This window comes from Lutjanus erythropterus, chromosome 17 (genome assembly GCF_056507025.1).
Source record: "Lutjanus erythropterus isolate fLutEry1 chromosome 17, fLutEry1.hap2, whole genome shotgun sequence".
Lineage (NCBI taxonomy): Eukaryota > Metazoa > Chordata > Actinopteri > Lutjaniformes > Lutjanidae > Lutjanus > Lutjanus erythropterus.
Window position 1 is genome coordinate 12,655,188 of NC_139333.1, and position 10,489 is coordinate 12,665,676.

The 10,489-nt window shown below is 41.5% G+C and overlaps 2 protein-coding genes across 4 annotated transcripts; both read right to left on the reverse strand.

The window, feature by feature from the left end:
• Nucleotides 1-481: 481 nt before the first annotated feature.
• On the reverse strand, nt 482-4,474 carry gjz1 (gap junction protein zeta 1). 3 transcript variants are annotated; one of them, XM_084740143.1, is made up of 3 exons: nt 4,218-4,474; nt 4,017-4,065; nt 482-1,902 (listed from the first exon to the last, which is right to left on the reverse strand). In XM_084740143.1, exon 3 carries the CDS (start codon nt 1,876-1,878, stop codon nt 1,174-1,176), a length of 705 nt encoding a protein of 234 aa, XP_084596269.1. In that variant the 5' UTR covers nt 1,879-1,902; nt 4,017-4,065; nt 4,218-4,474; the 3' UTR covers nt 482-1,173. The 3 variants fall into 3 exon arrangements, with proteins under 3 accessions (XP_084596269.1, XP_084596270.1, XP_084596268.1); XM_084740144.1 differs by lacking the exon at nt 4,017-4,065; XM_084740142.1 differs by having other exon boundaries at nt 4,017-4,474.
• Nucleotides 4,475-6,645: 2,171 nt separating this feature from the next.
• On the reverse strand, nt 6,646-9,724 carry znf668 (zinc finger protein 668). Its single transcript, XM_084740511.1, has 2 exons — nt 9,252-9,724; nt 6,646-8,657 (listed from the first exon to the last, which is right to left on the reverse strand). Exon 2 carries the CDS (start codon nt 8,647-8,649, stop codon nt 6,655-6,657), a length of 1,995 nt encoding a protein of 664 aa, XP_084596637.1. The 5' UTR covers nt 8,650-8,657; nt 9,252-9,724; the 3' UTR covers nt 6,646-6,654.
• Between the last annotated feature and the right edge of the window lie 765 nt (nt 9,725-10,489).

The following is a 10,489-nucleotide window of genomic DNA, read 5'->3' on the forward strand; positions in this document are numbered from 1 at the left end:
CAGACTCATTCCTTTCAGCGTTACATGTTGAAATTGCTGAGGCAGTATACAGTGTCCATGTGGCAGTTCATGTTTTTGTGCTGACCAAAAAACACAGAAAACACCTGACTCAGAAACACCACCATGAAGCTAACACCTCGACTCTTTAATGTCAGCAAAACGCATCTCACAACACATGTGAACATGTTAACACAACAGTTCATATAGTTCTGATTATGATCAAGCAACTGTGTTTTATTTTATGCAATTTGTGCCAAAGTTGACAATGCAGCAGAAAATGTATGGCATAGTTAAGATTTTTTTAAGCAGGGCTGTATGAGGTACCGATCCATAGTCATGTGTTTTTATCCATAGTTTTACCTAAAGTAGATGATGGTCAGGGTCCAAGCATATTTTTTAAAATATCTTTACCGTTTTCTGACCAGAAATCACTGTTATATTAGCCAAATATCACTCTCTCCAAAACCACCAAACAGAAGGTGTTTTTAAGGGTTAGTTCGGATTTATCAAAATCATACAACAACACTAATAAACTAATAAAGGCAACGGTAGACCACCAGCTCCTGTGTTCTCTGAGACAAAATGTTTTTGTGCGATTTATTTAACGATATAAGTTCAGTTTCTCATCAGAAAAGGCTTTCTGTCACCACCAAAGTGGTGAAAATATTCTAAATACAGCCAACACTTAAACTGATATTGATCTTTTAGGTGCCTGAAATGCACCTAAAAGAATGTCGCCTACCCTGTCCACAGCAGTACAGAGTGTGCCGGCCACCATCTACTGTAGGTATTACACTGACAATGGATAAGTGCCTCATACAATCTTATGTCACAAAAAACAGAACTAGGCTTATAAGCATGATTTTTCATACTGTATAAACATATAATATATGCACTCAATCAGAAGATGCACCAACACAAACTCAGTAAATATGTGTTCATATAATTGATTTTGAGCTTTGCTCCAGTAAGCTAACTAGTTGATCTATATCAATCATTAGCTAGCTAGTTAGGAAGCATTTTGCTAACATCATCTAGGCAGTAAGCAAGTATTTTTCTAAGAATAGTAAACTCAAGATGTGAATGTATATCACTTTTGCAGGAAAAGGAGAAAGTTGGCTGAGTCTCCATGTTCAGCTTCAGAATCAGAACATTGTGAAGAAGAAGTGTGATTTAAAACTTGCAAATGTAGTGAGCAATGGAGTACATGCAAAATAAGACAGAACAAACAATAATCATGCCAGAGATGGAAGCCAAAGCATAAACAGACATGCGTTTCTCTGGGGCGGCCCTCACAACACAAACATGGAACTCTGAGCAGATGTCTGTCGAACACATGTATGGACCATTGTCTAGTGCTGGCAGGTTCCAAGAGAGCAGAACATACAAAAACCAGACTTCAACGAGAACACGCAGACAGATGCTGAGCAGGTAGAAACCAACAGCCCCTCTGTCTCTGTGGAGATCTATGACCGATCTGCCGCTGCGGTCTGTGGACACAACCCGGGCCTCCTCCTTCCCCTGAACCTGTATCTCCACATCCACCTGAGGGCTTCTCTTCTGGGCCAGGGAGCGCAGGTGGGAGGCAAACAGCTCCATGAGCAGGACAGAGAGGACGACCAGCACGTAGATGAAGTTCCAGGCCACCATCATGGGTTTGTGGAAGTGTCTGTTAAAACAGGCTCTGGTGCAGATGATGTCGCTGGTGACATTGCAGGTGAAGTCGCTGTCCAGTTTGGTGAAGGGCAGCTCAGCCAGGAAGAGGATCACCAGGCGGATGCACAGGAAGCCAAACCACAGGGAGCGGCACTTGTAGGTGGTGGTGGCATCCACCGCTGTCCGCAGGATGGGGATGAGGCCTGTTACTATGGCTGCCATCGTCACTACTGGCTTTTCTTGGATCTTAACAGTGGGGAAATTGGAAATAAGTAAAACTGTAATTACATATTTACAGATCAATTTACTTTACATCGTGCTTCTATATCATGGTAGATAATTTCAATGAGCGTAAGGAATTCTAGCTTTCATTTCAAGTTTGATTTTTTTGGTAACATTTTCTATGATGACCACATCTGCAATGTGTTTTAGGTGCATTCATAGTGAATTACAATGCAGTCATAAATAAACTAATAAACACATGCTGGTGCACTGTATCATCGGTCATAAAACATTACATAAGTGACTTAAAATGAAATATATTATATCATGCATCATATGAATGTTCTTGACTAATTATAAACTAGAGTTTGACTGATGGGGCTTATAATACATTATGACTACCTATACGCACCTCAACAATGGACTGTAGTAATGACTTATAGTATGTTATAATAGCCCATACTGTATCACTGTATATGTTAAGCACAGTGAAGAACATGCTGATGCATCTATAATAATGCATGTTTCATCATGATGTTCCATTATTGGTGATATGTAAAATATAATACATTCTTATGCCTTTAAAATAATTCATGGTTATGTTCTTGCTGCATGCCATAGTGCCCAATTCTGAATTACTGCTCAGATCTGATTTTTTCTGTTTAACTGTTCACATTATCTTTTTAATGTGGCCAATATCAGATTCCAGTGTGGACAAAGGTCAGGGTTGGTGTTTACAGTCTCATCTATAAGTTAATGTGCAGTGGAAGCAAGCAGATTTGTAAGCAGATCATAACAAGGATGTGGGAAAAGAGAGACAAATATTTAATTAAGGCTTTTTTTTTTTTTCTTTTGGAGCAATGGCTGCTGCCCCTGCACAGAGGTGTGTGTGCATGTGAGGTTGGAGCCTTGAGTGGTGGGATCAAGACAGTACGGACTTCACAGACACAGATTGAACCCAAAATGTCAGGACGCCAAGGGGTACTTATAATCATACATCTGTCAGCACCTCTCCATAAAAGTCTTGTGTCAAGACACTTCAGGCGAGTGAGTGAAGTCGCATGAATTCTAATATGACTGTTCAGAGTGAGGTTGCAGTGCAAAAAAAAAGTTAGACGTGTATCTGATTTAGAACCACATATTAATGTGGCCCAACTTAGAATTGAAAAGATCAGTTTCCATGTGATTTGTGTTGTTTCACGCTGTCATGAAAAAGGAAAAAAACAAACCAGAGTCACATACGAACAAACAAAACTGATTCGGGCCGCTTTTGCCTGCAGTGTAAACATAGCCTAAGACACTGAAATTGGCTGCATACAGTTGTTGATGACACCCCAGCACACTGTTTTCATCCCGTAATGAAAATAAAGCTTGACAGAATGCACTTTGTGTTTTGTTTTGTTTTTTTTATCCCTTTGAATATATCATGTAGGTTTAATGCCTTGAGGTTCCATTCCTAAAGCAAACAAATTTTACTTGTAATTCTCCACAGTCTGGTGTGATTCACACATAACAAATCCACTTAAGATGCAGCATAGATTCTTTTAAATGCATGGAAATTAATTACACTTTACTTACAACCACCAATTAAATGTCATGATGAGTCATGGATTATTATAGATGCATAAATACATATTTCACTTTACTGAACACACATAATGATAACTCAGGATACTGCATGGACTATTAAAGCATGCTATGAGTCATCACTACAGCTGATTGGTGAGGTGTGTGAGTGCAGGTAGTCATAATGTATTATAAGCCCCATCAGTCAAACTCTAGTTTATAATTGGTCAAAAGCATCCATAAGACACTTGATCTTATAATTCATTTTAAGTCACATCTATGATGTTTCATGACTGTTCATAATGTGTGTCAGGAAACCTTGTGTTTATGGGTGACGTTATAGAGCATTATGAATGCATTGTCATTAACTATGAGACTATGGGAATTCATTGTTAATCAGAATAAACAATCAGTGTGGTCTGCATAGAAAGTGCTACTGAGTGTTTGATTTCAAGTTATACAGAAATTTAAAAGAATCTATTGAAGATTTAGGCTCCAAAACCATTTTCTCTGTACAATAAATATTTATTCCATTTTTAAATAATAATAAAAAAAAAAAAAAAAAGATTTACCAACTACAGCTTGCAACTGATGTCGTCTCTTTCAAGTATATGAGCCCTCCTAAATTATAAGGAAGCATGAAAGCGTTAAGCATGTAAACTGTTCATCTAAGCATTCATAAATGTCACAGCAAATACATCCAGCCCTGTTAGAGCGTATGAGTGGGCACTTGAAAATAAATGGGTGGTAGTGTAGCAGATAAGAGAGCTTACCTTTAAGAGCTGCAACCTGCTAACTGAATACTGTCGCTCTCACTTTGCATTCAGTCTTTTATGGGTGCAAGATACAGTATGTCATCAATATATGTGTTACAGTTTCTCACCATATGATGTGCTGACTTGGCCTCACTTTACCTAAGCTACACTGTGTGTCTCACTCCTCAATATTTAAAATGTTTAGAGATAGGATATACTGCACAGAACAAAGGTTTGTATTGCATGTAAGGAAACAACAACAAAAAATAAATCAATGAAACATTAGTTTTGTTTTTGGTTTTTTTTACACATTTCATTTTTTTTTTATTGGTATAAAAATTGAATTCTGTTGATTGAATATCTTGGAATACAACTGACTTTTTTATTTTAAACTTGACTGTTTATATAATAATTTGATTAATACACAGTAAAACACTTACAAATTGTTTGTTTCACAAAAATGTAAATTCAAAGAATGCAAAGAATTTAAGACAAGCTGTAATTAAAAACGCATTACAAAAACATATTCTTCTGAAATTACAACATTTTTTTAAGCGATACTTTAAAGTGATGAGCATAAATGTTTGTAACGCCACTTTTTCATGAAGAGATTACAACAGACAATTTCACCATAGGCTACTTATAGTACAGTATATATTTTAAAACATGAACAGCGTACATAACATCTTTCAAATATCACATGAACAATTTACATGAAGAAAACTCTATTTTGAACTTTTTGAAGGAATTTTTCTTGAAAAATAACACTTTTCTTTAAAATCAGACCCATCATCTAAAAAGATTTAAGGCCACTGGTTAAATATGTGTGGGATCAAAATTACAAAACTGTAAAAAACAGCTTAACCCTCCTGTTATGTTCATTTGTCAGGAACAGCAATGGTGTTCCTGGGTCAATTTGACCCGGTGCATGTTTAATTATCCAAAAGATGTCCGAAACCAAAAAAATCCTAACACGCATTGTTAATATTTCATTACTAATTCCATTACTAACTATTCTATCAATATTTAATGCAATGGTGTTCCTTACCTCTTAACAGGTAATGGTTCAATTACGATAATTCACTTGTTTTTCATAAAAAAAACTACATGTTCAAACTTTTTTTTAATGTTTCACCACTTTATTACTTTTGAAAGACCAGTAATCCAGGATCATGCTTGGTTTCTGGTCCTCTCTTGTGCTGATTTCAGCACAACATGATGCTCAACACTCATGAGCACAACATTTTTTCCCTTTGTGGGGCAGTAAGACACTAGGGCTGTGGTGTCTGTGAAGGCAAACATGGAAGATTGAGGGGCCCTGTTCTTGATTACCAGCAGCTCAGCAGGGAGTTCAGCCCTGTTCTTTTGGACAGTTCCGACCATTGTGAGCTTTCTTTTTAGAAGCTCCTGACCCAAGTTGTAGTTTGTGAAAAAATTGTCACAGGTTGTGTTGTGCCCCCTGAGACCCTGTTCCATGTCGAGCACGACCCTTGTGCCCTGATTCTTCTCTGGGGCTCCTCCAACTGGCTTTTCAGTGTAAACTTGCATGTTCAATGCATAGCTGGTGTTTGTATCCTTCGATTTATAGACCCCAGCCAGGATGAGGAGCCCCAAATACGCATCTAAATGCGTTTTATCCAGCTCCTTCCACTTCTCCCCAAAAACATGCCTCCCTTCTAGATTAGTCATTTCCAGAATGATCTTCTGTATTGAATCTGGCATGACCAGCTCAAAAGCTGACTTGATGTCAGTCACAGGAGTCACTGCCATCCTAGTGGGCCCTGGCACTGTCTTTATTATGTTTTCTGCAGACAGTTTTGCCTGACGCATATTTGGGGATGAAGACCAATGTATTTCACCATTTTTTGACATAAATGTCTTGCTTGGAGGAACAGGAATAGCAATTCCCTCATCTGGTTATATCTGGTTATCAGAATCATTAGAATCAGAATTTAGCTCAAGATAGTCTTCATCTTCAGACACATCCTCCTCTATTTCACTGTCATGATCAGTGTTGGTAGGACTCCCATGCAGAGAATCTTTTATATGTTTTGCCCCTCCCCTGTTGAGTGTCCACTGAATATGGGTGGAATTTTCCCGCAAAAACATAAATGGTTCCCATCAAAAGTCATAACACCTGCACCTGTGTGTGTGTGTGTGTGTGTGTGTGTGTGTGTGTGTGTGTGTGTGATTGGGGTGAAATATGTCACAGTTGCAAAGAAAGAAATAGTCTGACATTTCTGACACCCTTTTACCTCCCGAACAGTATCTATGTGATATAAACATGCAGGGGGTGATCGCAAATATGTGAGATGATCCATTTTCATATTATATGTTGATTACACTAATTAAGGCAAGCAGAAGAAGTTTCATACTGAAAAAATACTTTTAACTATTTTTCCTAGATGTTCAAACTTTAGAACGGGTCAATTTGACCGGTAACATAACAGCAGGGTTAAAGTCCCTCTTCTTTGACTAAATACTCTGGCAGAGTCTGAAAAGCAGTCACAGGTACAGTCACTGGAACGGTTAGGGATAAGGTGCTGGGTTCAACGGTGGAGGGGGACACCTCACTGGGGGGTGGAGGAGAAGGAAGCGGGTCGGTGTGAATAATGTTTAAGTCATTGAGCTGTGCGGCAGCGGGGACAGCAGCGTCTGTGTGAGTCCGTAAGTGCTTCCGAAGGTAGGCAGCAAACAGAAAAGCTTTGCCACAGTGGGGGCAGCTGTGAGGCTTGTTGGTGGAGTGGATCTTCTGGTGCTTACGAAGTCCAGATTTGTTGAGGAAGCCTTTGCCGCAGCTGTTGCAGACGTGAGGCCTCGGCTTGGGGTGTTGCTTCTCGTGCTCCTGCAAGTCTGCCAGCTGTGCAAACTCTGCCTGGCAGGTCTCACAGACATGGGAGCCCAGCGGCACGATTTTAGTCACAGTTGGAGGAGCTGAGTCGATAGAGTGAAGATTTTCGTGTGTCTGAACTTCCTCCCAGCTCCCGAACGTGGCATCACAGTGAGTGCAGGAGAACTGAGGTAGAGTTGTGTGGGCGGTAAAGCCGGAAGCTGACCCAGCCTCTGACTCCTGTTGTTGTTGTTGTTGTTGTTGTTGTTGTTGTTGCTGCTGTTCGGCGTGCTCAGCTAGGTGAGTCCTCTCATGTTTGCGCAGGCTTGAGGACACCACGAACGACTTCAAACACTCCTCACATTTGAAAGGCCGCTCTCCAGAGTGCACACGGCGGTGCTTGTTGAGGCTGGAGCGCTCGGCGAATGACTTGTCACACTCGGTGCAAGAGAAGGGCCTGAGACCTGTGTGGACGAGCATGTGGCGCCGTAGATCCCAGGATGCGACAAAGGCTTTGTCACAGCTCTGGCATTTGTAAGGCCGCTCTCCAGAGTGAACGCGTTCATGCACAGCCAGATCAGCCGGCTGCCGAAACCTCTTGGAACACTTGTCACACGGATAGGGCTTGAAACCCTGATGGGCTCGCTGGTGGCGACGGAAACTGGAGGGGTCAGAGAACATCTTGCCACACTGTGGGCAGAGGAAGGGCTTCTCACCAGAGTGGGTGCGGAGGTGAGACTGGTAGGAGGACAGCTGGGTGAAGCCCTTGCCACATTGCTCGCATTGATAGGGTTTGTTCTGGGAGTGAATGCGCTGATGGCAGGCCAGGGAGGAGGAGCGGGAGAAGGCTTTGCCACAATCTGAGCACAGGTATGGTTTTTCTCCGGTGTGGGAGCGCTCGTGGTTTTTCAGGTCCTTCAGCTCCGTGTAGGTTTTACCACACTCGTCACAGGCGTATGGCCGATGGCCCTGGTGGTTCCTTCTGTGTTTTCGGAACACCGATGGGTCGGCAAAACTCTTACCGCACTCAGCACAGAAGTATGGCTTTTCTCCTGTGTGAGAGCGCATGTGCACCTTCAGTTTAGACAGGGTGGGGTAGCTCTTAGAGCACTGTCGGCAGGAGTAAGGGCGCTCTCCACTGTGCTGTGTCATATGGATCCTCAGGCATATCGCTTGCATAAAGGCTTTACCACACTCTGTGCATACGAATGGTTTCTCCCCAGTGTGAGAGCGGCTATGGTTGCGCAGCTCTGTGGGTGTCTTGTAAGCTTTGTGACAGTCGGGACACTGAAAGGGCCGCTGGGCTGAGTGAGTGCGCTCATGCTTTGAGAGTTGAGCCTTGCTTGAGAATGTTTTAGCACACTGGGAGCACGGGTGTTGCTGCTGCCGGTCCTTTCCATGTGCTAAAAGCTTGTGGATCCGCACAGCTGACAGACTCTTGAAAACCTCTGTACATGCAGAGCATTTAAAAGAAGATTTGGCCTTTGGAGGCCGGCCTCTGCCACGTTTTTTTACAGGCTGATCCCTCACTGGCTCTTCCTCTGGCTGGCTCTCTTCGTCCTGTGCAGGAGGGGTGTATTGCTCTGCAAGAGGTGGGCTGCCAGGCTGAGGAGAGGCCATCTTTATATCTGCAAAGAGATTATATAAAAGACATTTGTAATGATTAAGTTAATAAACAGTTTATTAGCAGCATAAGGATTATTAGACTGTAAGATTATTCCTCAAACATCAGGCTAAAGTCATGTGATGGATATGAGTTAGAAGAGCAGATTGTCAGAGACAGAGGCTCATGGGAGATCAGGAAAAAATACGTATAATAGCATAATAACAGAAATATGTGGGTGTGCATTAAATCACAAAATGGCTGGCATTAGGACCTCAGGGACAATAAGCTAACCGCTTTGATGCCAGAGGAAGTTGGCGGTGTAATGACACTGATCACTGAACATGAATGACTGACATGTACCCGATCGGAGACAAGGATCAAAGATCACGAGTCACTATGATGGTGTTAACAACCGGATACGTTATGTACGTATTCATTTTTGCTAGCTTTGTCGCTAAACATTTCACTAACTCAAAATGGCTGGCTTTAGGACCGGCTGCACCAATTCACTCGACAGTGTCATCATCATCATGTCCGTGATTATACGGGCTGGATTTAGCTAACATTAGCTGCATTAGCCTCTTGTATGCATTAGAGAAACAAATGTCTTTCTTACCTGAATCAGGGCATTAATAGTTGGTCAATAATGCCTGGGAAAACGTCTAGATACACGACTGCATTTAGTGTGAGACACGGTGAGTGCTCTTAACTAGCTGCTGGACGGGGACGGCTCTAGGACCATGATGACGACAGCTCTCAGCAAGCGGTCGTGTCTAGTAGGGAACCCCAGATTTGCGAAACCGCGAGATTTGTACGCGTTGTTTCTTCGTTGTGCACGTTGTACAAATGAATTATGTTTTATGATGTGTCAGCGCCGTGGTTAAAATCTTGGTAGGTTCAAGGACAAAAAACACTTGGGTAGGATTAGGGGACGATCATGGTTTGAGTTACAAAGATTACTTTCGCGAGAAATTTCACGGGTCTGGGGTTCCTTTCTAGAAACTGCATCGGCAAGCCAAATGTGCAGCATTTTAATGCGTTTAATGGTAAAAATATCAAGCTAATACACTCAACACATCTCCTCGTTAAACACTGAAATCCCAGTATAGATAGCAGATAAAATCCGCAGTCACCAAGTTGAAGAGAAGATCATTTACAATGCTCATATGTCTATAGCAGAGCCAGCTACGTAAGCTAACCTTGCTGTTAGCTATCCAAAGCAGCTAATGTAGGCGTTTTACGAAAACCAGAGGCAGAATAGTGAGATGAATATATAGTTCTTGGTTTTTACTTGCGTTTAATATTTATTTTCGATTGCTTCAACGTTAAACTCGCCGCAGTTTGTCTTAAATCAACTTTTTTGCCCATCTATGCTGGTTACTTTTGAGAGGGACGTATTTCTCTGCTGCACATTTCCTGTTTCCTAGCAACAAGAGCAATGTGGAAATGGGGATGGAAGAAAAAAAGACAATTGCAAAGAAGGGGGTTGCCCTTTACATAAAAATAAGGTTTTTAAAACAATGAATGAAAATATATCTTTGGAGGCTTGTTTTGAATCATTACGACTGCAGGTAATTAATTTGACGCATTTGCTGACGCTGTGATTCCGCGTTGAAAACGACTTCTTGGCATTTTGGTGCAATGTTTGTTTAGCTAGCCCTGATAATGCTAGCTGGTACCGCGCTAACGTTAGCTCACTGCTCCGTTGGGCAAATTTAACCGTAGTTAACTTATCGGCTCTTCCTTATAACCCGAAGAGAGCGCGTATGTTTATTCTGTTTATAATGTAAAATGTTAGAGAATATCGCTATCTACAGTAGCAATGAATCTGTAGAGAGAGGCGTTGGTCCCCCG